Source organism: Psilocybe cubensis, chromosome 1 (genome assembly GCF_017499595.1).
Source record: "Psilocybe cubensis strain MGC-MH-2018 chromosome 1, whole genome shotgun sequence".
In the NCBI taxonomy this organism is placed as follows: domain Eukaryota; kingdom Fungi; phylum Basidiomycota; class Agaricomycetes; order Agaricales; family Agrocybaceae; genus Psilocybe; species Psilocybe cubensis.
The window spans coordinates 305,864-332,378 of record NC_062999.1 but is presented as its reverse complement, the minus strand read 5'-3'; the positions used below and the strand labels follow the sequence as shown (position 1 = coordinate 332,378).

Below are 26,515 nucleotides of genomic sequence, written 5' to 3'. Positions count from 1 at the left end.
CAGATTCTGCAGTACTGAAAACGCTTGTTGAATACATTTTACACCTCCAACTGCAAACATGAATGTCTCAAATAAAGTATTGAAATGTTGCAAACACAAGGTTATTCCTCTGCTTTGACATGTTATTTTTCGCACGGACTCCTGAATGTCAAGATCAATTTCGTCATACATTGCGCTTTCGCGACCACCGTCATGGCTGCTCTCAACGTTCACAAACCCGCAAACCTCATACCCGCCCTCCGCATAGCCCTGCGCGGGCACGCTCTCCTCGAGAACCCACGGTTCAACAAAGGAACCGGGTTCACACTCAAAGAGCGGAAAACCTTCGGACTGGAGGGGCGGCTTCCGTATAGGACAAACAGCCTCGACGAGCAATGTGAGCGCGCGTACGCACAGCTCAATCAGCGGGACACCCCGATACGCAAGAACACGTTTTTACAGAGTTTGAAAGATCAGAACTGGGTGCTGTATTACTCGCTGCTGGCGCGTCACCTCAAGGAGCTGATCCCCATTATCTATACGCCCACTGAAGTATGTCGGCGTTATCTACAAGTCATGATTGAATTCTGATACCGTGATTGATACCAGGCAGAGGCTATCGCATCCTACTCCCATGTTTTTCGTAGAAGCGATGGATTATTCTTGTCGTACCCTGATGAAGATATTATGGAGGAGATGTTTCTCGAGCAGACTCGCGGACGCGATATTGAATTGATTGTGGTTACAGATGCAGAGGCTATCCTCGGCATTGGTGATCAAGGCGTTGGGGTCAGCACATATCTTTATTTTCATTCTCAACATCGTTCTCTGACCATTTCTTGCAACGGTTAGGGCATTGGTGTAAGTGCTTATCTTCAGAAAATTTCCCTCGGGATGTTTACAGATGCATCAGATATCTACAGCTAAATCTGTGATTTACACGTAAGCATTAATGAGGAGATAATCCAGTTTTTCGCTCATTCTAGACGCGTCTAGTCTTATTGGTGGAATCGATCCGTCCAAGTCTCTCAGCGTCACACTAGACGTGGGTACGAACAACGAGGACCTTCTGAATGATCCTCTGTACGTGGTACGTTCCCACATGCCACTGAAATATAACGCAGATAATTGAAATGCTAAATTTGATATAGGGTTGGCCAGAGAGGCGCATTCGAGGAGAAGATTATGACAGATTTGTCGACAAGTAAGGGGTTTGATCTTTTGGCCCGTCTGAGCACAGAGATGACCATTAACAAGATTTGTTCAACTTGTTCGGAAATACCATCCTCATTGTCTTTTGCACTTCGAGGACTTCGGAGTAACCAATGCACACCGGATTCTTGACCGATACCGTGACACTCATGCGGTATTTAACGATGATATGTACTACCATACTTTTCCTGTCAGTGCACAGCTCGTGAACTGACATTTACTCATGTAGTCAGGGGACGGGGGCTGTAACCCTTGCTTGTATAATGTCAGCAATCCGTGTCTCCAGCCGAGGTCGCGAATCTGCTTCATCGCCCACTAAAAAGAAGCTCTCCGACCAGCGCTACATACTTTTCGGCGCAGGCTCTGCGGGCATGGGCATCGCAGTGCAGCTGCGCGACGCCATCGTCTCCGCCGACGGGCTCTCCCGCGCCGAAGCCAATCGGCTTTTCTGGATGATCGACCGCGTTGGACTCCTACACGAGAACCTGAGGGACCAAAGCGTCACTGAACATACGCGAGAGTTTGTCAGGCCAGCTGATGAGGGTTGGGGAGAGGATGAGGAGCATGTCTCACTTTTGCAGGTTGTGAAGAAGGTTAGGCCGACGGTGTTGATTGGATGTTCGACCTCTGCGGGCGCGTTCTCAAAGGAGGTTGTTGAGGCGATGATGGATGGGTTGGATGAGGGTGCTCATCCGATCATCTTACCACTGTCGAACCCTAGCCGGTTGGCTGAGGCGGTACCGAAAGATTTGATGCATTGGACCAATGGAAGAGCACTTATCGCCACGGGGAGCCCCTTTGAGAGCGTCAAGATGAAGGTTGATGGGAAGGACATGGAATTTTTGTACGTCAGAAACTCGGTTATCCAACAATCGCGCACTAATCATGACATTGTTGTAGTATTGCAGAGTGCAATAATGCACTGATATACCCCGGGCTCGGATTTGGATCTATATTGTCAAATTCGAGGAAAGTGACAGATACCATGCTTATTGCAGGAGCCAAGCGCCTAGCAGCGCTTTCCCCTGCTATCAGCAGTACAGATGATGGAGAGTATAATGGTGCATCACTGCTACCCGACTTTGGAGATTCCCCTCAGGTGAATTTTGAAGTTGGAGTCACCGTTGCAGAACAGGCTGTTCGAGAGGGTACCTCTACAGCTGATTGGTCTGGAAGTACGGACGAGGAAAGGGAGAAGGCTGTCCAAGAAGTGCGCAGGAGAGCAGAGAAGATGGTATGGGTTCCGATATATCCAGAGTACATTTATGACCCAAGTGGCTTGAACGATGCGTAAATGTCTGTAACTAGAAAGAAAAATTTCTGACGCTACTCAATGTGTCTATATGATGTGCTCGATTCTGTGCGTATCAGGTCTATTTTCACCAAGTCGAAAAAGGTGGAGATTACCGCGCACTAGATTAGATTAGATCGGATCAACGGCAGGAACATTACGCATGACTCTGTGACGTCATACTGGTTCGAATTCGCGGTAAATAATAAGTAACAAGGTCGAACCACCGTCATAGTCGCATTTCTCACCCAAACGTATCCACCAACTCTCAGTGCCCATTGTATCTTTTAAATCATAATAAACAACTTGTAAACGACCTTTGCACGACTTACGCCCATATCAACGACCAGTTTGGTGGGTTCTTGTTTGTTTTTTGCACACCATCCTCCGCAGTATACACTTGTATTTGTAAAGGATGAGATTGACCCAACGTCTTCTAGGTTGACATCTTTGCTAGTATAAGCCCTAAACTGCCCCAACTCGAAGAAATTAAGCGCCGATACCACGACATAGTCCTTGACTAAGAATCTCGGAACGCCTGGAATTCTGGATCGGATTGTCATAACGAAACCTCTGCATTGTAAGACAATTTCACAAATTCTGGGTCTTCGTAATCGAGAAAAACATGTCTGACGGGAGTTTCGATCTTTCTTCCCCCCACTTCAACGTCCATAACCTGTTTCTTCGTTTTTGTGCCTCCCCACAACACCGCTACCCTTTTCAACCCCCCACCCCACACCATCTCGTTCACCATTGGATTTGTGTGCCATCGGCTTTTCATCGTTTCCGCAGGATTTACGCCCCTCGTATAACGAACCCACAAAACAGATCTTTTGCATAAACGAACGAAGAACCAACAAGATATAATGGACGCTATCTTCAGGAGGGGACACCCCAGTGAGCACAACCACGCACTCCCTACATTCTTTTCTCTCTAACATTCATCGCGTTCTTCAGTCATGTTCGGCGCTCTTATACTTTTCTCTATCATTGAGATGTGTATAGCAGCGTGGCTGACTTCGCGATACAACACCCGCCATAACAGTCTCAACTCTGGCCTACGAGCGCGCGTGCGCTACCTCCTTTTCACCTCCATATGGTCCATCATATTCTGCTCTGGATATTTGGTCATATTTTTGGTGGCGGCAGGGAGTGTACTGGCTGGTGTAGCGTCCCATTTCCTCTTGTAAGTAATGTCTTACCCTACTCTACATCTGTATACTGACTACTGGTGTATTTTCCCCCCCCTTCCTTTCCACGTTCTCGATATGACTTCTGCCCTTCCGTATTGATCTCTCTGGTTTCCGGGGTGACATTGTAGCCTGACGGTGACGTGGATCCTCTGGCTAGCAGGTGCAGCTGCGATCACCCAAACCCTCGGAGGCGCGCTGAACTGCGGCACGCAAGACATCTTTGTCTACTGCGGCCAGCTGAATGCGCTTGAGGGCTTTGCATGGCTCATCTGGGTGCTACTCACCTTCGCCCTCATCGCGGTGCTCATACGCGGAATTAAGTCCGCGAAGAACGGGGATGGATACTCGGGAGCGTTGTACGACGCCTAAGCGTGCTGCGCTTTAGCCTCGTTTATTCCCGCCTTAGTCGGATGTTGGAATTTCAGTATTCTCATTTTTCGGAATCATTGCCTCGCCTCTTTTTCCTCTGTCCACACGCTATCGTGGAAGGACCTTCACCATGCCATCCTACTCTTTGCTATGCATACTTATTCACAAAACCCTCCTTCATCCTACTAACCCAACCCGTCCACCTCTCGGTCGGCTCACTTCGACACTCGCATCTCTTAATTTTTCCCTGTTCATCATCAAATTGGAATCTTCCATTTTTCTTGTGTTTCGCCCGCTTACCTTTCGCCTTCTTTCTTCTCCTTTCCATCTCTGCACCACCTCCACCTCTATTCAATCGCGATTTGTACATGTCAGTGGTGGCCCGCGTGCTTGGACATTGTTCATTAGCGCTTCGACCTTTTACATTTTTTTTTCTTGTTGTATGACCCTCTGCCATTATATTTTAGTAGCTTTCATGCATTGACCACGGCAGTGTATTGTTTGTTGTTGTGCTTTTTGTTGTGTGTTGCTTGTATTTAATTAATTTTCTGCTTTTTTTCTGCTCCTTTTTGAGTTTATATTTCTGTGTGACGAGGCCGTCCAAGTTATTTGCGCAAAGGCGGGTTGAACTTGTGATTGGGCGCATTCCAAAGCCTACCGCGTTCTATTTTTGGATGAGGTCCGTTGATCGATCGAGGTCATGTGTCACATGTCATGTGCCGCCGATCACTGTCTTCACCCCGAAGGCGACTCGACAGGGGTTTGCTGTAGGGAGTGATCTCTTTCTCGCAACAAATGCGATCAGGATTATTGAGAGTTTTATCCTATCTTATCCACCTTACTAGAATCTGGTTGACAGCTGACAATTTTTGAGCGTTTGCTTCAAAATGTGTTGCATTTTAGGTTTACTTTTCTATACTATGCAGCGCATTTGGTCCATGGGCGCCTGTTTCCTGAGAAATATCTCCTTGAGGAGGTTGGAAATGGCCGATCCGTGAGGTTTCCCGTTATTGTGCTAGTATCCTTTGGGTTAGTGCGATATATGGCTAGCCTAGCTTAGATGTACATGCACTGTCATGCAGGCATAATCATTGTCAAGACTAGATGCTGATGTACTGCATTTATCTTGTTGACGAGATCATTCTCTTCTTTGGCTGACATGTGGTAGTAATATACAACGTTGTTCATACTAGGCTTGTCTAACCTTTCGCTGTGTATGGATTCTACGTCTATTCAGCCTAAAAAAAGCGATGTGCAATACAGGAGTTTATGACGAGTGATCAAATATATGATGTTCACGCGATTACAGTGGGCGGCGTTAGTCAAAATCAAATACGTGACAACGGAATTCTCCAAAAACAAAGATCCTACAAGCCGCTCTGTATCCTTCAAGATTCCATTCAATTTCATAACTTGTACGTGACTGAAAATCAAGCGCGGAAAGGAATATCGGTCCAAGGTTCCTATGCCAATCATAGGGGCTCTTGGGCTAAAATTTTCTTCCCTTTTTTCATGCCTGTGTAGCCCCAGCAACGAGTTAGAATAGTCTCTTGTATATCATAACCAACCATAGACGTTAGACCTTGCAGCGCGTTGTATAGCTTCAGATACACCGGGAGAACAATATAGTATTTTTAGTTTGCTATGGCCGTCAAATTAGACGCTCAGCGCTCAGGACCCTGCTTCTTTTGCGGCATCTGGCTGCTTAATTCTTCTGACTCGTTCCGGCCCAGGTCAAACTGCGAAAATCTCATTGAAATAACTTATTGAGTTGCGTAAACCGTCGCGGAAATGGGTGTTTCTATTTTTGCATGTTCGCCGTTCGCTATTTTCAATTCACCGTAATATTGCAATTCCGTCTATAGTTGTTTTTACGTGCACGATGAAATTGATGCCTAATAAAAATTAATTACTCTGCCTGGAAGCTCAGGCTACGAGCAAAAATGTATAAATGGCCCGCTCGTTTTCCTTTCTCTTCAGCTCAAAAACTCCCAACAGATTCTCAATCAACTGTATCCAGTCTCAAGGTAGCTCTTTATACAAGTTTCTTCGGTTGGGCTTATTTTACTGACACTCCAATAATATTTATTCGAAGATGAAATTCTCTCTTGCCACCGCTGTCTCCTTCATCGTCGCAGGTGCTGGATTTGTTAATGCAGCTCCCTCCGAGGCCATGGCCAATTCTAACGATACCATGGCTGCCGCGCCATACGGTATTAACCTTGGAGAAACGTTCAACAATGTCGTTGCCTGGGTAGATGGCCAGAGCAAATGCAACAACGTCGTGGTTGCCGCTGTACGTATTGTTTCCGAAACCTGTGTCAATTGTGGGCTTAAGCGATTTGGTACAGAAAAACACTAACCCATGCAACATTCCGTTCAGCCTCAATGGGAACACGTTCAAGATTCAAGGATGTGGTGGACCTCTTTGGATCACCCAGGGAAGTGGAAACAGCTTCTGGGCCAACTGTGGTTCATTCAGCGAAGGAGATGCATGCGGTGTCCACACGACATACCACTGCCTTTAATTTCTAGTTTTTATTGGGTGTTTTATGAACTTCCACCTGGTTTAGTACGGATTTCAGGAATTAATTTTGGTACACATTTTTCATATTATATAAGTGAAGTCTTCTTGCAACAGTCCAATTATTCTAGGTGGAGAGTGTCGTGAATCAAATACTATTCACAAGTTCATTATTCGGAGTTTGCCGTTGACCTCGTGGACCTTTGATCCGCATTCAGATCAAGCTCCGATTCAATGTTGTTGGTTCAACCAAAGTTTTTGAGATTTCTCCAAGTTTTGTCCACTTCCCTGATGCTGGCGTATGCTCAGGCACCTTTCTGCCATCAAACCTGCTCATTCTACTATTTTGAACACACCTTTTTCATGTTCCTAAACAGCCGTCCAGGTAAGGTACAGTCACATCGACTCACCCGTTCATCACCGCCTTGTATTTCTGTTTGTATTAACCGACTACCATCACAGACAAAAATGACATGCTGTTCAACAGCCTGTGAACTAAGTCCTTGTGGCCAACCTTTCGAGACACACATACAGGATATACTTTCGCCTGTTTTCGGCCTACCTTTCTCAAAAAGAGCACAATGCTCGTAAGGCTGTGTCGATGCTATGCAACATGGGGAGGTACAAACTCGTGACGGTGTGATGTTTTATTCCAGGAGCATACTAATGATGGCGAGGCGCTCGTACTGTAAGCTCTCTTTATATCCTCCATCATCTACTGTCGCAGCTCCTGAGAACCTGACGATCGATAATGTCGGGCGCTACCTTCTTCAGCGGTGCGAAGAACGTCGTTATCACTGGAGGAACCTTCAACAATGTGAAGGGCAATTACACCGTTATCGACCAAAGTCGCAAAGTCTCCAACATCAACTCCTTCAATTCGAACAACACCGCAACTTTGAACTCTCACAACGACAACTCTTTTGTGTCATGTCGGTAATCGATTATTGTGTACTTTGTTCCAAGGTGCTGATCGACCTCGTTTAGACGGTCGAAACCGAAAGTCCAAACATAGGAATGATCAAGGTCGCAGTGCACCACAGGTGGATGATGTTCCACGTATGTTCTGCTCACAATGAAATCGGTGACTCGATTTGACGCCAGTTCTCAACTCTAGAGGAAGATGAAGATGCTGAAGTGGCATCGTACTTTCCGCCCCCGATGATGCATCCAATGCTCCATGCCCAACAGGTTGAACTGGCGTCTTCGAACGGTCGTCTCGATATCTCTAACGTGGATTCGTATAACGTAAAAAACCAACGGATACGAAACTCCAATAACGACAACTCAGAACGTTATGGTACTTGTCGCCACTCACCTATATTGCAGCTCCACTAATTTTTCGTATCAGGATCCCCACCCCGTGCCCATCGACTCGCAAAAGCATCAAGGTCCCAGATAAAGGCTTTTGAAGGTACGTTGCTATATCCTTAAGAGGGCTTCTGCTGAATGTATACGCATTCTTCAAGACGACGAAAGCAACGCTGACGAACGATCACACTCAGTCGATCACTCTGCGGATACGCCTGCCCGCGGTGTTCAAAGAAAGACTGCTAAAGCTATCCGACAGATGGTTCATTCTCAAGTCAGAGAATCTCTTGCCAGTCAATCAAATGTCAGTATGAATGGAACACACGGTCATTCAGTTTCCAGTGCCCAGTACCAGCCTCATGACATCCAACCAATCGTGGACCCGATGATGATGCAAACCCTGGATCAACTCATGGCAATGGTCAAGCAACAAACATCGCAATTTAATTCCGATTCCGATTCCGATAGTCAATCTCAGTCTTCCGAAGACATTACGGCGCCTGCGGAAGAAGAGATGGCTGAAGGGGGTGTGGTCGGTTCCGAGGATGAGGAAGAAGATGAATATGTTGACGCAGAATCACCGGGTACTGGCGACGAGGACGTTCGAATGGCAGATCTTCCAAACGGCGTTGCGAAATTATCGCTCAACGAGGGCGTCTTCCCACCATATTCTGGTGCGAACCCTGGCTTTCCTGCACATCCAACAGTACTTCGCCATTATGACAACGTTTCTCAAACATTTACCCCTTCTGCTGGGTTCCGTAGTCAGGATATCCCCTCACAATCAAGACAGTCTGTCGATGCAGGCGTTCCTAGTCCAAACGCGTCTTCCCTTCGTCCCTCTTCTTCTTCAATTCACGATCACCAAAATGGGGCTCAACGCGTTACCTCCGCTCGATCCCGAGGATACTACAAAGGCAATACACTTTCTGCTAAAGCTGCCTTTGATTTTGGCGGGGCTACCATCAACGGAAGTCCCAATGTGAATGTCGTGTACGGCAACTACGAATACGTGGACAGGTCTTCACGAATACTCAATGTGGGCTCTGGGAATACCACCAACACGCTGATCAAGGATTCGAATAATGATTATTCCATCAGGGAGACCACGATTCAAAGTAGGTGCTTTTGTTTGAATTTTTTAGCTGCATGAAATAATACTTCTTTGGATAACTCTAGCTCGGCGAAAACTAGGACGTGAGCTACGGCCCTAATAATATAGGTCACGGTATAAATGTATTTCCACTGCATGTCCTGGCTTCGTACAATAACTTTTGTGTATTCAAAATCATCACCGCATTTACGAATTCTGGGGCACCACATACACTTTCTTCAAAGAAATTATCCAGTGGATATTTGACGACTTCATGGGTTTTGTACATTTATTCTGCGTAAATCGGCTCTTGCGATGATGCGGTTGACTAACGGGAAGCTTGGCACTCTTCCCTTCCCTTGATGCCACTGTCCACATAGCATATGCTCATTGTTCTTCTAATGGCTTCTTGACGCCCTTGTACTTATATCTCTCCTTGTATATATATATACCCGTGTCGATCACGATCCGCCTACCTGATCTGCCTATTATCACTATGGTACCGCCTCGCTTCTGATAATGAATGCACAGCTCTCTTATACTATTTATGGATAATCCGAATGAACAATGTCAATGAGATGAGATGAGATAGACAGCCGTGTGACGGGATACCTCCCGTCTCTCTTTAACTGTCTCCCCACTTGGTTTTGTATCAGCGATTTGTATCATGAACGCCCTCAGCACTGTCGATACCCATGATTCGTCTATGAATAACAAAGGAAAAGGCAAGGTCAAGCCTGGAAAAGGCATTGACACGGGCGGTGGCATGTTTACTACCTTGCAATTTGCGGCTTCGTCAACATCGAAGGTACCAATGGGCCCAGAAACTGGGGAAGAACACAATTGGATCGACACAACGCTTAATGGAGGATCTGTACTACTGAACATCGTCAAGGAAGCATCATCTTTGGCTCCGATTCCTTACCTAAAGCAGGCTGCGGGTGCTACGCTCAAAATCGTTGAGATCATTCAAGTCAGTATTTTTAATAGTTTTCATCATGTTCTCCACATTGACACCTTACTTGACAGACAGTGAAAGAGAACAAAATCGCTTTCGAAAGACTTGGTCAAGAAGCGATGGAGTTCATCACAACAGTATACTCTGCCTACCAGCGCTCACCTAACAAAGACAATTGGCCTCCACAGGATATCAAAGCTGTGATTGACGACTTTGTAAGGTACGCGTTCTTGTTTCATACTGTTATACTCCGGATTTGATAAGATTTCAAAGAACACTGGCAGACATACAAGCTGCTATCAACAAGCAGCTCAGGCGGGGAAAGGTGACAAGGCTGGTCTACAGTGCCGCAGATGCCGGAAAGATAGAGGAGTTCCGACAACGATTGAAAACGGCCATAGATATGTTCGAGGTACATTACGAATATTGTATATCCGAGTTTCAATTAACTGTCAGAAACTTTTCTAGGTATCCTCTCACCTGAGCCTTCATGATGCACTAAGCTTGATATTGCAAAATCAAATGAAGGAAGAGGAGGCACGGAGACAAGCAGAACTTCTGAAGGCACGGCATGACATCGAGGAAGTTCACCAACGCATAGATGCGCAAGAGCGCGAGGCACGACTTCATCAAGAGGTTAGAAGATTGCAAGAAGAGGAAGACAATCGTAGAAGGCAGCAAGCTGCAGCGGAGGAAGAGATTATTTCCCAGCAACGACGAATCGAGGAGCTGGACGCGCAGAACTCAATATTAAGAATTCAAGTGGCAGACGACCTTAGGCGAAGAAGGGATGATGAAGAGAGTGCCTTGCGCGAGCGTCAGCAAGAGCGATCCCGTCAGCAACTCGAGGAAAGAGAGGCTCTGGAGCGAATCAGAGCGGAGGAGCGCGCAAAAATTGAACTCCAATGTCGGTTGGAGATAGAAGCCGAACTGCAAGCAAAACAAGAGGCAAGGAGAATCCAGGATGCAATAAACAGCGAGACGAAGAGAAAGAGGGAACTAGAACGACGATACAAAAAGGAGCGTCGGAGAATTGAGGAACTTATGCAGAAAATGGGATCACTAGATATTAGTGAAGGGAGCTCTGAGGTGGGAAGTGGAGATAGCTCAGAGTACGAGACGGAGCCAGACATTCCTGTTCCAAAGAAACAATCGCAAAAGCCACCGAAATCCGAGCTTCCCAAAACGACCTCGCCAAAAGCCCATTCTCCGGCCGTCGACAATGTCAGTAACCAATTCGCACAGACCATTCTGGGATATCCGGGTTCAATCGGTCCCTGGCAAGCAGGTTATCAGTATGGCTCCACCTTCTCAGCATTACAGTATGCACCTCATTCTCCGTCGGTTCAATCTTATTCACATCCTCTGTACCCAAGTTCGTATATTCACCAATCCATGCCCAATGCGAGCCATCAGACAATACCATCTGGGAATACTCCTATTTCGGTTCACAACATTAATAGCGGAAACATTGCAAACATCAACATAACTAACTCTGGGAATGTTACTTCCAAACAGAAGCGAAAATCTGGTAGGTGGCAGTTAACATAACAAGCACCTTGCTGAAAGTACCCTTGCTAGCACGGCGTATATCCTCAAAGAAGTAAATAGAAGATGCATGTAGATTACATATGTGCATTTATAATAAATTTGGTTTTGTGTAAATGAACTACTGGAAATTCATTTACACAAAGGTAATAAATTGTTTTTGCATACTTTATCTAAATAGTGAGGAGCGTGGATTCAGTCAAGAAAATTTACATAAAGATATTTGGTATGAATGTTGTTAAAGTAAATACCTGACTCTCATTGACCCTCTCGCGGTCTAGTACCGTTGCGTCGCTCGACGCGTCTGTTCCGGCTTCGAATCACGTGATGGTAAAATTTGTGATATTTCCAGGTGTTCAAGGCAGAGTGCAAACTGTGTTCAAGTGGCACATTACAACCACTGGCATCTCTGGACGGGCACGCTAACAAATTTCTTTATAAACAACCGTTATCAAGTCCTATTGAATAACTCTTCCCACCTACAGCAAATTATGACAACAATAGGTGATGTTGGATACCACGGAACCCGGGGCGCGAATGACGAATCTCCTCCAGGCTTGCCTCCTCGCCGCCCAGGGGTCGAGAATTTCACTGGGGCCACAAACTTTGTGATCGATGGGGGGTACTTCTCATCTATTGGAGGAAACTTTTATCAATGTCATCCATCAGATAGAGATGTTAGCAGGCGAAGAAACAAGCGAAAGACATCCCACACCAATACCTCTCGCTTCAAAAACCTTTCTCATTTTCAAATAAAGGATGGAATATTTTCGTATATTCATGGTGACCACTACGACGTTATCGATGTCGATCCAAATCTAGGGTCTCACTCTCCGTGTCAGGGAGAAGTAAGCTCTGCAAATACTAGCCACCAAAGGTCACGAAAACGTAAAGCCCTCAAAGCGCGTTACAATATTGAGTAGGAACTGATATATCTGTCGTATTCAATAGACAGGAAATGTGGAGAAGCAGGGAGTAGACAAGCATTTTCTCCCTCCAGTTCGAATCCCACAAAAACTCAACTTCACAAACGTACTCCAGCTCTGCCGGTACCCGTTCCATTCTGTCCCGATAATGATTCGGGACAGAAAGATTATCGCATGTCCCGTAAGTGTGTCACAATCTCTATCCCTGCTCATCCCGAAAGAAATATGTTGTTGATCAAATGCATAGCCACCACCACTATCGACTATTACACGGTGCAATTCAACAAGTTACACATCAACCCCACCGAGGAAGAACCCGCAACTGCAGTATGACCAAAAGGCTCTCTTCCTTTTGTCGCCGGGTGCCCGCGGATAGTAGCTTTCTGAGCCCTAATCCATAGAGTAAAATGTAGCAGCTGGCATCCGTTCCTTCAATTCAATGTCCAAGTCAATAGCGAGGACACATTTATTGTAGCCGAACGGTCCTGAGAAGGGTGCCTACTACCTAACGAGCCACTCAAAATTGCATTCATCCTATTCCGTCCGTTTTGGTAAGCACAAACTGAATTGCATCAGAACAGCCTTTAATCACAACGAGTTATGCCTAATACAAGTTGATGCCAAATTTTGGAAGTCACATTGGTTCGTGAGGCTGTGGTTGCCTTGTTTTATTTACAGGGATCGACCCTTCATAGCCATGTCGTAAATTAAGAATGAGTCAAATCCAAGAACCGTGGGACAGGCAGCATGTCACCTTGCCACTGGGCGTCAAATTCCCTTTCACCACCACCATCATCAGCTGAAAGCTTTTACAACCCTCCTCGACGTGCGCGCTATGCACCATCGGACCAATCGAAATGATCTACATTTTCACCAAGACGAGGATGAGGATGATGACTTCTCCTCTGACGAAGAATCCGTCACAGAAGATTTGTATTACAACAACAGATCCAGGACCCAGGGAAATCAGAGTGGAGTGGAGTATTTCACAAACAGTACCGGGTTTGAGATCAATGGAGGGGATTTCTCTGCAGTCAGTGGAAATGCCTACTATATCAGGTCACCACCTTCGTCGGGCTTGCCACCAAGCCCTATGCCACAAAGGCCTGGTACAAGACCGATACAATCGTCGTCGGTAAAATATTTTGAAGGCGCAAGCAACTTCAAGATAACCAATGGAAATTTTCAAGCTATTGGTGGTGATCTATATGATTATTCTTCAGGATCACAGTCAAGCTCGCCATCACAGGGTGTGCCCCCGAGAGGTAAGTAAAATCGCAATCTTTATCATTATCTATTGTTAATTGATCTACTAAGATGGAGGTCTACGCCCACAAACAAATGAAAGCTTTAGGATACCAAGGAGTCCCATACCATCGCATACTGTGACCAGTGGATCTTCTGGAGCATTACGACCACCGTCAACAGCACAACGCCCATCGGATATTGGGATGGGCACCGAGTTTACAAATGGAAAAGGTAAATTCACATCCTGATTACAATATATAATTTAATTAGTTTTGTCAGGTTCTCACTCACCTAAGTGGAAGAACGACACATCCCCAGCTTTCAGCGATGAATCGCTGCTTCGAATATCACAAGAACGCGCAATACGTTATCCTTCTCCAGGAATGCCTGCTCCGGAAGCTTCAGACGAGTTCAGTATGGAACTTGTTGTGGACAGCCTTGAGGGTGGACAACACAACACATCTTTTACAAACAACCAGCATTCAGGGAGAATATATGGTGACTTCAGTCAGACAGCCACCTCAACAACGGTGATTGGGGCCATCCACGGAGGAGCCTCGACTTCATCGGCACCAAATTTGTTGACAGCAGCGAACATGCCTAGCTCCCCTTCCATTATGCTGCAGAATAATACTATGTGTGCTGATGCCCCTTCCAGTTTTTCACAAGAGGATCTTAACCCACCTACCGTCCTGGGCCCCGGTCCCAATCGGGATGCCTCATCTGAAGAATTGGATACTCAGCAAGGGGATAACCCACATTCCCGTACCTCTACTGAAATTCAGAACATGTCTACATCTTCAGGCACAGTTCGAGGGAAGAGCAAAGGACTGGTACATCGGGTTTTCAAAAAAGTTGGGAAGAAGGGTAAGATAATGGGTGATAATTAGTGGTATTATATCCCATGTCGGATAGCACCCACTGGATAAACGTTCCTGTGACAAAATTAAAAGACTTTCCAGGGATATTCAATTAACGTGTCATATTAATCTCCTTTTATAAACTACCTATAGCCACAATATTGTGGGTTTGATAGAGTGACGTATTTGCCTCGTACAATATTCAGAATTCTTGACTAATACATAGTTATCTGCTTGGAAATTTTCCTACAAAGTTAATGCAGCTTACAATGAATCTGTTAGAACCGAATCCTACAACACCAAGCACAAACTAATATCTCGCCTTTCTTCCCTCAAAGATCTTCCTGTTCTTGTTAAGTCTTTGGCAGGTCCCGAAACAATAATGTAAGTCCCACTATTGGTCAATACCAATTCATTCAACAACAAAGTTGAGGCTTGGTTCAAAGCTGTTTAAAGTTTATCCGGATGCCGGGGACTGAGATAGCCGTCGTCCATGCGAACAGCACGTGGACAAAATTACTCACCAACCCAGCGAACTCGCTCAACCATTTCAATGGAAAGCAAATTGCTACCACAGTCACTCTCACGCACATAGCGAGTTTTACCCATATAGAGAGGATACCACAGCTGTTGTCCGATGTCCCTTCTTTTGTTACCACCATGGCCGACTACACTCCCATTCCAGAGATTTTAAACGTTTGTTCTACTATGTTTCAATGGCCATTGATCATATTCAAAGCCTATGTTTAGATCCATAACGAGCTTCGAAAGACATTTCGTTCAGGGAAAACCAAGCCTCTCGAATGGCGTCGTCACCAGTTGCGACAACTGGCTCGATTTGCGAAAGAGAATGCGGATGCGCTTGCCGAATGTCTTCGCTTAGATTTGGGACGACCGAAACAAGAGGCCATCATGGCAGAAGTGGCGCCTATTGTCAATCGGCCTCTAGCTGCTGCAGAGAAATTGGAGGAGTGGATGGGTCCAGAAGCTGTCACACTGACTGCACCATGGAATAAAACTTTCAAGACGAGAGTCGAGAGGCCGCCCAAGGGCGTTGTGTTAATCATCTCGTAAGTTTTCATTGAGATTGTAATGACGTATTGACATCCTTCTAGGCCCTGGAATTACCCTATTGTTTTGACCCTCCAGCCATTGTATGGTGCCATCGCAGCGGGGTGCTGTGCCGCTCTCAAGACATCAGAGTTCACCCCGCACTGGTCTGCGTTTGTTGCCCAGAACCTATCCAAATACATCGATCCATCGGCGTACCGTGTCATATTGGGTGCTGTCCCCGAGATTACCAAAGCCCTTGAGTTGAAATGTATGGATTACTATCACCCACAGCCACGTAGACGCTAATTTTTGTTAGGGGATCACATCTTCTATACCGGAAACGGGCGTGTGGCTCGAATTATCGCTGCCGCTGCTGCCAAACACCTAACACCGCTGACACTCGAATTGGGAGGGAAGTCGCCTGTTATTGTAGATTCGACGGCGGATATCTCAATCTCTGCGAAGCGTATCCTATGGGGAAAGATCAATAACTCAGGCCAGATCTGCGTCGCGCCCGACTACGTTCTCGCAGAGAAGGCGATCGTGCCGCAGCTCATTGAAGCGTTTAAACAGCATTATCGTGCATTCTACCCAGATGGCGCGCTTAATTCAAACTCCTTCAGCAGAATCGTATCCGATGCTCATTTTGAACGGCTGAAGGGCCTTCTGAAGAGAACGAACGGCAAAATCGTCTTCGGCGGGAAGTGGGAGGAAGGGGAAGGGAAGCGTGGGTTTGAACCCACCCTTGTAGTTGATGTTAAGGAAGGGGATGCACTGCTTGAGGAGTGAGTTGATTTTTTGAATCAACGATATCCACAATCCTGACGAGACACATATAGAGAGTTATTTGGTCCCATCTTACCTTTAGTCGCAGTTGAAAACCTTGACGAGGCGATTGAATTTTTGGGTGATCGGTCTGTTTCAATTATTTTGTTTTATTTGACTCTCCGTCTTGACTGGTGACCTTTCAATCCAGCGATCACCCACTTACTCTATACCTGTTTTCCAATGACGAAGAGGCGAAGAAGAAAGGTACATTTCCATATGATTCCACATTGAATATGAATTTTGAGAATGTAATCAAATAGTCCTCGCCAACACCACTAGCGGAAATTTCTGGATCAATGACACATTCCAGCAAGTAGGAAGTATGTTTTCATTCCCTTACTGTTCAATAATTCATGACTCATCGTTATGTCTAGTTGATGATTTACCCTTTGGCGGGGTCGGGGAATCCGGATGTACGTATTGTATTTCCTGTGGAGCGTCACGAGCAAATCGTTAATCCGCTGTGCTACAGATGGGCGCCAAATCATGCGTTACAGCTTCGAAAACTTTATTTACGAGAGAGGGGTTGTAGATGTTCCATTTGAGTAGGTGTACTCATTCTATCATTTTTCAATTCTTAATTTTTTTGGTAATAGGGATGAGCCATCTTTCGCTGCCCGTTACCCACCGTATACCGACGAATCTCTTGCTATCTTCTCAAGTGCTCTGCAGGCCGAAATCCCAGCTTCTAAGGTTCCAAATGGTCGTTTATAATTTTGATATCATTAGTCACTTTCAAGGTCTTTGCTTGGGTTAGTTATCCAAGGCTATGTTGTCTTCATCCAAGAGTATGGGCTGGGATCGGAATCGCACCTCGATGGAAGTGAATCTGTTTTTCCGTCTCAATAGGATTGCAAATATATCTGTGTATTTTCATACCTACACCCTCCACATCTTAGGTTTGTTTCTATGTCCTGTATCGTCCTGGGCGTGATCATGACATTCATGAATACATTCGACCGTTGTAAGAAATAAATGTATTGACTACTAGTACAATTTTGAACGATATTGCTTTATATTTGACGATGCTTTCTGTTCTCGAAGTAGTGGAAAATAGCACCGTCCGCAACAGATCTGTTGCTGTTTAGTGGAAGAATCAGGTCAGCGGATAAAGAGATCAATAGAATGATAAGAATGAATTACATATAATAGTCGGGCCTTATCACAGAATATCCCAATGGTGAGAATGCGGCGGTGACGCGGGAGAAAAGCCATTCGCTAGCACTTAACTCTCCAACAAGAATTACGTGCTAAAGAACATGCATCAGAAAGATCATGGCGATTCAGGGGTGCATAAGGAGGACGTACCGTAGCTTTTTCGCGGGACGTTTTTCGCTGCTCCTTCACCGAATCTACAATACATTTGATCGAAGGCTCGAAAAATGACGCGACGTCAGCGCTGTGAGAAGTAAGCAAACAGACATCACATTTAGAAAGGACGAGAATTTTACCCTTGCAACCTTAGCTGGCCGCGTTTGATGTGTCTTTTTTTATCGTTATCTTTCGCTCCGCCTATGGTAAGGTATTCAGGTTCTCCAGGATTGCTAAATCTGAATTTTGTTGTTCGTTCGAATGATTGAAGGACAATATCCGCTCGATCCTTGAATTTAGAATCCGAGAGTGTGCCTAGAAACGTATGTGCCTTTGTTTATTTGCCATAGTGAACTTTGTAGAAAAGCATATAGACGAACGTTGGAAGAATGTTTTGGCTAGAGAGGTCACAAATATCGAGCCACTGAGGTGACCTTTGGCAATGTCATAAGTATCACAAGTACAACTTGGTGCTTTGGAGGAAGGCGGGATAGCATACTTACGCAGAGGTTGAGTGATTTCTTCAAACGAAGGCGTAACATTAGAAGGATTTCTGACGTAGGAGCTTATGGTGACCATGTAATCCCCTGCGTCGACAATAACAGCCACATCCTATTCAATTGTCAATGATCGACATATCAAAGTTATAGAAGGCAATATACACACATTTTGGAACGTGTCCTGTGCACTATGACCTAAGACGAAGGATAGGTTAGCCTCTCCCTCAGTTACAAAGGACAGATGGGATCTGCCAGCTTCATCGTCAGAAACAAGTCCAGCCAATACAGCAGACTGTGTCATCTTCTCCTGAACCCCATCCCATCCGTTCGGATAGGTCAGAACAAAATCGATATCATCCCTAGAGCTGAATAGAGGAGATAGCTCCTGCCAATTAATATGCGTTTTCTTGATATATGTGATAGAGCAGCGATATAGATATTGGAGGTAATCGCTAAGAATATCCTCAGGTCGTTTGTTAGAGGGTAGGGTTGTGTTTGTGTGTTTCTTGCCAGGGATGATATGTGGCCATAGATGTAGCTTGAACCTGGTAGTTGATTATGAAGCCATACAATAGCATGGTTAACATTTTAGCAGGCGCAACAGTGGCACAACGTGCCCCACGTACCATTTAACCTTTCTCCAACCGTTGGATTCGGCAACTTTGATAACCTCTTCAGACATCGTTTCTGCTCCGATAGCGCGTAACTCTCCAAACTCATCATAATAGATTGTTGTTGGGACCTTGAAAGATCCACTCAATTGGTCGCGATCAGAGATTCTGGTTCGTTTCAGTGGGGCCCAACAATTAGTAACTTGAAGATGAGCTTACATCGTCACGCCCTTAATTTCTGACATTTGATTATCTTCAATGATGCTGGCATATTTTGCGGTCACTAAAGTTCCTAACAGCGGCAGGTAGAAGACACACCTGTAGGAAATGCTGCTGTATGAGATTCCAATGTCGAAAGCTAGGACAAGTCTTTTGTTTGGGATTATCTTTATTCTTTCGACCGGAGGAAGCGACAGGGCGAAACTTTCAAACCTAAACATGGTTTCATATGTGCCCTGTGAATTGGGAAGACCAGGTGTCGGAAAGGCAGGAGGAGGGTTTTGATGGACATTAGGTACAGGAAATGCAGGGGGAGGGTGTTCATGGATGGCCTCGTAGTCGTCATTGAGGCGTTGCGGAAGACCATGCATGGACCGAGGAGGAGTATCGGGGATTATTTGGTTGGTTCCAAAAGGGGAATCAGGGATACTGTATAACGTCGTCAGAGGGGATACGAGTGATGTGTATCCATTGTTGCTAGTGGAATAAGTCCCGTTTGTCATAACGATGTTTCCAGTATGTTCAAGAACTTTGTCTTGGGGATGGGGTACCGAAACCTGAGGTCGATTTCGAGTTGTATGGAGAAGTACAGTCAGGGTTTCGCTAAGAGTGATGGCCAAAGGTCTGTCTGCTGGGCTATGAGACCAGCAATGCTGAGCAACATTCCAAATATCGTCGCTTAGGTATGGTGCCTCTTCATGTTCTGGTCTCTCTGGACGAATTCTTCGCTTTGCTACAAGTTTAGGGATAAGCTGAGGAGATAAGTGTCCGAAGGGAATTTCACCCGTGTATATCTGCGACATTGGTTCCTGAGGACGTGGCGTATGCGAGGACGATTTTGAAGCTCACCTCGTACAATGTCATGCCAAAGGAGTAGATGTCGCATGGCATACGTAGGGATCGACCTTCAAATAACTCAGGAGCCATCCAATTTTGACTTCCTTGCAGAGGAATCGAGTCTGCTGTCCGGCTGTTGACATCAGCTCTCAACCTCGCTAATCCAAAATCACATAGCAATGCCCTCTCTGCGTCGTCTATGAGGACATTCACAGCCTTGAGATCTCCGTGAACTACAGATTGTGAATGAAGGTAGGTCAATCCCAGACTTATTTGCTGAACCTGATTTCTACCAAAGTGAGAAACGTACAAAAAGAGTGTAATCGGATACCCACAATCTTGATCCTATTACAATGAGGGTGATTATCAATGTAGTCTCGAGCATTCCCTCCTTCTACTAATGGCATTACGAGAAATGGTTCATCATCGAGGATATTGGCCCCCAAGAATTCTAACAAACATTGAGCAGGGAAGTTCACATTCGAAAATCAGACTTACGAAGAATATTAGGGTGGCGTAGCTTCGACCATGTCTGTATAACAAGTAGTTGGTCAATGGCTCGTGAATAAAAGGGGGCGACCTTCCTCAACTTCACGACGGACGGCCTATAATTTCAAGAGGTTATGACATAGTACAAAGAAGTTAACACCAGGCTTACGGATGCCCTAGGAGATATATCCCCAGCATTCCGCATCACCTTCAAAGCCACATCTGTGTGATTCCATTTCCCTCGGTATACCCTTCCGCTAGACAAATGTAAGCGCACATCATCAGAAGAAACGAATCTGTACGTACAATCCTCCAACGCCAATGAGAGGTCCAAATTCGACGTCGTAGGAAGTAATAGTCCAGGGTTGAAGGTCGATTTGGTGATTGCTTGTAGTGCTCAGATAACTAAGACTGTGCTTCAGGAATCTTAATTCTTCGTCAGATCCTTTCCTTTCATCAACACGTCTGCGAAGAGTAGCCATGATTGCCTGAGGGCCACTGTGAGGAATATCTATCGGTTCGGTGAGTCGGTGCTATTCAACATGGGTAGAAGTACAGACCTAGCGCTTCTATCAGGAGTCGTTGATTGGCTTCCAGATGGCGGAGTCGGGCATGTAGGCTTCCCTGATCGTTCCTTCGAGCTTCTTCATTTCGTGTTTGCCACACTCGAATATCAATCATTGCGGCAACCTAGCGGTAATGTTAACACCCAGGTGTCCAGTGCTTTCATAGCACCTACCTGAAATGCGTTGATGTTGTTATAGATACGTCGATTAAACGCCTCTATAGTCGCTAGTCTTTCCTCCTTTAAGAGAAGCAATTTGACGAATCCAAAATTTGACTGCTTTTGTATGTACGCGGATATGTCCTTGAGCAATCTGCGTCGTTCAGTGCATTTTGTTTTGTTCCAAGAAGACATGCTGCGCTCACCTTTCCAAGTCGATGAGAGCATCTGACGATAGATCGTCCATCATTATACTTCCAGATCGAAACCCTTTGTCCAGTATATGCAACAATTGTGCTACTGACTGCGCTAGGACGTTGAATTGCTGCTTGCTGGACTGAACATCTTTCAGGGCATCCCACAGTCCCTTGAAAACGGTAAAGCTGAAGTCTAAATAGGGTACAGGAGCGAGTTGGAAGATGATTTCGACAAATTCCATGTTGAGAAACTAGGATTGAGTGATAAATGAAGGGAAGCGCTGGAAACCAAATGAACTCGGATAAAGGCGCCAAGGTCGAAGCTTGCAGCTTGATATATTTCACAGTGCATGGAAAGGGTGAATCTGATGACAGTGTTTGGCAAAAACAGCGCATGTAACAGCCTCACTGGGGATTTACTCATCAAACGGAGAAGTTGAATGTCATGCGGGAATAATGCCATAGAACGTTTCATTTTTAAAACGGGCAAAAAGGTTGGCGAAAGGATCGAAATAGACGATGTTGGCAGGTATTTTCGCAGTTGAGAATACATGAGGGCTAGGTAATTTGGTTGCATGAGTAGCATGAATAATAGAGAGACTTTAGTAGAAACTTGGTTCATACAAGTGAGAGGACAAGCTCCGAGTCGGGAAATTTTGCGGATGTAACATACGCATGATCGTGGGTAAACGGGGTTGATAAGGTCTGTGCGTGGGACCCCACCTACGCTTCGCCATAAGATTGGGCTCATCAGGAACCAGCACCCCCTTAGGTAAGCAAAAGTTGGCTTACCTCCGAACCTTTTCAACCCTTCTGCACTCACACTATTCTACATTTTTGAACCACAGATATGTAGGTTATGCTTCTTTGAACACATCTGTGGTTTTTTTTTTCAAAAAAATTTTGATCTCAAGAAGTTATAAAGATTTTAATTTTTTTCCTTTTTTTTTAGTCTAACACGTCAGAAATGGTGTTTTCTCGAGTTTGGGAGATTTTCGAAAATTTGACAATGTTCTTTTGGCCGCTTATATAATGGTACACGTGACCACACGTGACAATAAGTCACGCCTAAGTAATACCTCTCAGACTCATTATGGACTTCCAGAGACTACAATTTGACCTCTGAGGTGTAATTCTATTATTGTGGGCATAAAGGCTAGTAGTAAGGATTGTATATGCACATTTATGAATTTTTTTTTTTTAAACTTTTTGTCTGAAACCATTTTCCGTCAACATAACTTTTGATTTTTTTTTCGAGCTGGATTTTGGCCGCTCTTGGCGCCAAGCCCATTGATTACGTAAGGGTGCTGGTTTCTGATGAGCCCAATCTTACATCCAAAATTGAGAAGTAAATTATTCCGAAAATACTGTAATGGTGGCAAGATTGTCCGAACACCCTCTCATTTGAATATATGCTCACTCGATATTTTGTCAGCATTTTGTTGTTTTACCTCGATTCGTTCTGGCACGGGCGGTGTGTTGGACAAGTATTTCGGTGCGTCTGAGCCATTCTGAATGCGTTATCGCGTGATGTATTTTATGTAGACACCTCCTAATGACTCCTATTTGGGCTGAAGTTGTATTCTGGCGACAATCTGCGGGTGGAGTTGGGCAGTCGCCTGTGTGTGCAGAAATGCCTGTGTGTATTTATTGATGTAATGTGACCTCGGCGAGTCTCTAGAACAATAAGCCTATGACTCTCTATGGAAGAGTCTAACAGGAAGCATTTAATGTAGGTTATTCAGAGTAATACTCCTTTTCTGATCATAATATATTCCTCTCTTACATTGAAGGACACAGTTACATACTTGTATAGTCAAACAAGGGCGGGATTATGCAGTGCTTGATAAAAAGCTTGGACCGCACAATACACAAGTTATCAGCACTAGTATGGCTCCGCCGCTGCTTGTGCCTGTGCAAAGATCATCATCACTCCCAAACTGAGCGAGCACAGAAGACAATGAAGCGCAAAGTTGAGTTCGCTTACAAAAGACAAAGTGGGTCCAAGCAGGACACCAATATTGTAGATTTAGCTGTGATGGGCGATTTTGCATTATACCTCTCACCTCGGAAACATGATCTCGTTCAGACCTACCACATCATCTATCCAATCCATATTCCAGCAAATACAAAGAAGTAATCGGTCTGCAAACTGGGACGACGAAGCAAAATATAACATTCAGTGGATGCAAGATGGACATATTATACTACGAGAAGACAGGGAATTGAAAACGTACACAGCACACAAGGAGACGCAAACAATTGATATTTTCCCTGAATTAGCACGGGTATGCAATGGGAAGCAAATTGGTTTCTTTCGTGTTGAGATTCGCCTCTTAAAAGGAGGGTCAAATATCAGCGTCCTCGGAGCGGTTTGGTGGCCCTCTGAAGAACCAGGACAAACAGACGCCCAGTTCGTGGATGCGTGGATGCTTCAGGCGGCAAAAGTGTCTATCAATGATGTAGAGCCCAATGGCGAACTTCGGAAGGTGTTGTTCTTCGAGCTTCCCAAGTGTGATGTGCCAAAACGCTCTCAACGCTCTAGCACGCATGTGTATGTCATTTTCTATATAAATGACAATGGATACAGCTCATGCTTCATTTTAATTCACTAGAACCACAGCGTACAAGGCCGAACGACCCTTTATTTTTACGAAGAAGCAAGCACTAGGGAAGCTGAATATGGAAATTGTATATTCCCGTTCGGCAGACAGTCAGGTTTTGAAAACGATATCCGTGAGTGCTTTATATTTACATCCAAGATGGACTCATTGAATGTCATTTTACCCCACCTTTTCAGGCCGTCTTGAAGGACCCCGAGCCGAGCAGCAATCAGCATATTATAATGACGTTGACCAAACAACAATATATCACTGCATTCAACTCCAAAACTACCCCTAGCCACACAGGAGAGCTGACTATTTCAATGTGCAATTCTCGGAAGGGAATGTTATACGAAAGTCACGACTTGCTCAGCCTCGTTTTGACTGCGATTGTCAATGATATGGGGTATCCGAGAAAGAAGTCGGACCGTAATAGGTTTTAATATATTGTATATTAGTTGTTTATGATACTTGATGTATGCGTCGGAAACCGTGGCATGTCCGCACACAACCCATAATCCTGTGAATTTCTACAGCCTTATATCACCAGATCTATTAAATTTGTGGACTCCACGGGATCAACAGCATCCTAAGATTAATATAAATGTCTGTGGATAAGTCCGAATGTCAGCTAAATGCATTTCAAAAATGAAAAAAAGAATAGTACGCCACTCTTTGATTTACCCTCAGGGATACCTACTGAAAGACATAAAGTCATTTTGACGGTAGACTTCTCCTTACCTCGCCATCTCGGAATCCCTACGGACGTCCACATGCTTCTAAATTCTTGCGGGTTTTCCTTGTTATATTATTATATCCTCCATACCTGCTGCGCACTAGAAGATTCCTTCTTAATTCAAGCTATATCCATCGCCGGCGCGAAATTGAAAGCCAAACAACTTTCCTTTTTGGGACACAGTTCGATGACGACGCCAGTGTGTGTAAGCGCGCAAAAACGCCGGGGATCCACCGACATATTCTGATGGTTTAGGATGGAAAGGAAGCAGATAAGTAAAAGGCTGCTGCCGATTGTGGAGTTCTGAATATGGAGATAAGCTCAAATAGATGGTCGGAAGTGTGAAGGCGCTGGTTGTATAAGAGGGGCAAAGGGGAAACGAGATAGCCTTCGGATAATCAGTTAGTTTCCCCTCAAAGGTCGTTTCATCTCGATTAGTTTCAGAACAAACCCGCGAATAAGTTTTATCCCTTTGGACGTAGATCGATTGTGGCATACACAGCACAAAACAAGTCGAACATCAGGTTATGAGCGCTAGCATGAAGACCACCATGTTTTCCCTTAAAAAGGCGACAGAGCAAGGCCCTATGTACCTCACCGAAGAGGTAGAATTGCCGTCTTCAACTCTTCAAGGGCCTGCACCAAGAAGTATCTTACAGTACAGAATATCGACACAATACGAGCACAGAGTTTGTGAGTCGAATGACGGAGATACGAGAAAAGAGCATTTCAGCATACATTTCGCCAAGCGAAATTTAAACATAGATACACTGGTCTCGACAGCAATCATCGAAGCGGCGACAGACACCCAGTTTGTTCATTTCGCCAGTGTGGACTGGGTAGTGTCATTTTCTCAGGGTGAGAAAGGCTCTGAATGTACGCAGTCAGATGCCAGGGCACGCTCCAAAAGTACTTTTACGCACCACATATCTGGAGTGGATATTGCTATCCCCATGGATGAGTTTATTAAGAAGTGAGTTAACATGTAATGTATTCTTTTGGCGTGCTTGCTGACACCTTTTTGTCGCCGGATCCGTTGATTATTAGTAAAGTGGAAATGGATATAGGGAATGGGTAAGATTTAAGTGAGAACTACAAGGGACATGCTCTTAACGATTCGTTCTTTTTTATTGAATGTCGCGCTTTAATCCAGCAAGAGGGTGGAGACAATTTATCAAGTTTCAATGAGAACTTCACCCACTATAGAAGACGATATCACAGACTTCATATTCAAGTTTAACAAACCAACTGAGAGTAAGAAAGTCATCAATCACGAGCCGGTACAATACACCGCAGCAGTAAGCCTCTACCCCTATTTTATCCACAATCTACCCGCTAACGCAATATGTCAACGGTAAAGATACACAACTCCATAAACGCAGAGCTCCATAGAGGTGACAAGGTGATGGACATAACAATGGCCCTGGTGGATGGCCTACCAGGGCATATGCGCGTCTATAGGGGCACCGTCACGGTGAAGCAGGTGACAGTGATGCTGAGGCAAAAGCGAACCCCTGTAGATTATACCCCTGCCCCGGAAGACATCGACACGGCCATTGTTCACCTAATACTGTCACACTGGGATAAAACGCGAGCAGAGTTTAAGTGGGAGATGTGAGCTAGTGTTTAGTGATAGAAGGCGCCCCGTTCTCATTACCAATGTGTTGCCGCGGTCTCTAAATGTTGTGTATACGTGATAGTGAGCCAGAATGGATCACAGTCTCAGTGAAGCTAGGCGAAATAGCGACAACTGGATGGTACAGTGAGATCCCAGTGTTTAATTTTTCGAGCAATGCAATGTACGAGTCGATGATCAGGAAGAGAGAGGAAAAAATCAGGAGAGGGTGTTATCAATCGAATCATTTGTTTCCTATTTAAATGCACGACAGGAGAAG

At 45.1% G+C, this 26,515-nt stretch overlaps 9 protein-coding genes across 9 annotated transcripts; 8 read left to right on the top strand and 1 right to left on the bottom strand.

Annotated features, from left to right (window-relative positions):
- Positions 1-192: 192 nt before the first annotated feature.
- Positions 193-2,485, top strand: JR316_0000081 (putative NAD-dependent malic enzyme 2; the record flags this gene model as incomplete). The annotated part of the gene is made up of 7 exons (XM_047885897.1): positions 193-531; positions 589-751; positions 966-1,069; positions 1,131-1,183; positions 1,237-1,362; positions 1,421-2,035; positions 2,092-2,485. 7 exons carry the CDS (start codon positions 193-195, stop codon positions 2,483-2,485), a joined length of 1,794 nt encoding a protein of 597 aa, XP_047753643.1.
- Positions 2,486-3,348: 863 nt separating this feature from the next.
- Positions 3,349-4,044, top strand: JR316_0000080 (uncharacterized protein; the record flags this gene model as incomplete). Its single annotated transcript, XM_047885896.1, has 3 exons — positions 3,349-3,379; positions 3,440-3,668; positions 3,804-4,044. The coding sequence occupies 3 exons, from the start codon at positions 3,349-3,351 to the stop codon at positions 4,042-4,044; spliced, it is 501 nt and encodes a 166-aa protein (XP_047753642.1).
- A 2,095-nt stretch (positions 4,045-6,139) lies between these two features.
- Positions 6,140-6,572, top strand: JR316_0000079 (uncharacterized protein; the record flags this gene model as incomplete). Its single annotated transcript, XM_047885895.1, has 2 exons — positions 6,140-6,340; positions 6,396-6,572. 2 exons carry the CDS (start codon positions 6,140-6,142, stop codon positions 6,570-6,572), a joined length of 378 nt encoding a protein of 125 aa, XP_047753641.1.
- Positions 6,573-7,319: 747 nt separating this feature from the next.
- On the top strand, positions 7,320-9,093 carry JR316_0000078 (uncharacterized protein; the record flags this gene model as incomplete). Its single annotated transcript, XM_047885894.1, has 6 exons — positions 7,320-7,493; positions 7,556-7,627; positions 7,673-7,868; positions 7,920-7,982; positions 8,038-8,997; positions 9,059-9,093. 6 exons carry the CDS (start codon positions 7,320-7,322, stop codon positions 9,091-9,093), a joined length of 1,500 nt encoding a protein of 499 aa, XP_047753640.1.
- A 546-nt stretch (positions 9,094-9,639) lies between these two features.
- JR316_0000077 (uncharacterized protein) lies at positions 9,640-11,481 on the top strand (the record flags this gene model as incomplete). Its single annotated transcript, XM_047885893.1, has 4 exons — positions 9,640-9,945; positions 10,002-10,150; positions 10,195-10,342; positions 10,399-11,481. 4 exons carry the CDS (start codon positions 9,640-9,642, stop codon positions 11,479-11,481), a joined length of 1,686 nt encoding a protein of 561 aa, XP_047753639.1.
- A 1,758-nt stretch (positions 11,482-13,239) lies between these two features.
- Positions 13,240-14,542, top strand: JR316_0000076 (uncharacterized protein; the record flags this gene model as incomplete). Its single annotated transcript, XM_047885892.1, has 3 exons — positions 13,240-13,669; positions 13,722-13,883; positions 13,932-14,542. 3 exons carry the CDS (start codon positions 13,240-13,242, stop codon positions 14,540-14,542), a joined length of 1,203 nt encoding a protein of 400 aa, XP_047753638.1.
- Positions 14,543-15,172: 630 nt separating this feature from the next.
- On the top strand, positions 15,173-17,107 carry JR316_0000075 (Aldehyde dehydrogenase family 3 member I1, chloroplastic; the record flags this gene model as incomplete). Its single annotated transcript, XM_047885891.1, has 10 exons — positions 15,173-15,208; positions 15,263-15,582; positions 15,628-15,833; positions 15,882-16,350; positions 16,405-16,479; positions 16,542-16,597; positions 16,654-16,713; positions 16,768-16,806; positions 16,866-16,938; positions 16,990-17,107. The coding sequence occupies 10 exons, from the start codon at positions 15,173-15,175 to the stop codon at positions 17,105-17,107; spliced, it is 1,452 nt and encodes a 483-aa protein (XP_047753637.1).
- Positions 17,108-17,532: 425 nt separating this feature from the next.
- Positions 17,533-21,523, bottom strand: JR316_0000074 (Serine/threonine-protein kinase STY17; the record flags this gene model as incomplete). The annotated part of the gene is made up of 16 exons (XM_047885890.1): positions 17,533-17,643; positions 17,702-17,792; positions 17,845-18,019; positions 18,085-18,138; positions 18,208-18,316; positions 18,371-18,749; positions 18,831-18,983; positions 19,035-19,843; positions 19,884-20,153; positions 20,207-20,322; positions 20,370-20,403; positions 20,530-20,617; positions 20,667-20,871; positions 20,921-21,050; positions 21,100-21,238; positions 21,291-21,523. The coding sequence occupies 16 exons, from the start codon at positions 21,521-21,523 to the stop codon at positions 17,533-17,535; spliced, it is 3,096 nt and encodes a 1,031-aa protein (XP_047753636.1).
- Positions 21,524-23,356: 1,833 nt separating this feature from the next.
- On the top strand, positions 23,357-26,238 carry JR316_0000073 (uncharacterized protein; the record flags this gene model as incomplete). The annotated part of the gene is made up of 7 exons (XM_047885889.1): positions 23,357-23,835; positions 23,897-24,017; positions 24,082-24,320; positions 25,123-25,593; positions 25,668-25,694; positions 25,774-25,918; positions 25,981-26,238. The coding sequence occupies 7 exons, from the start codon at positions 23,357-23,359 to the stop codon at positions 26,236-26,238; spliced, it is 1,740 nt and encodes a 579-aa protein (XP_047753635.1).
- Between the last annotated feature and the right edge of the window lie 277 nt (positions 26,239-26,515).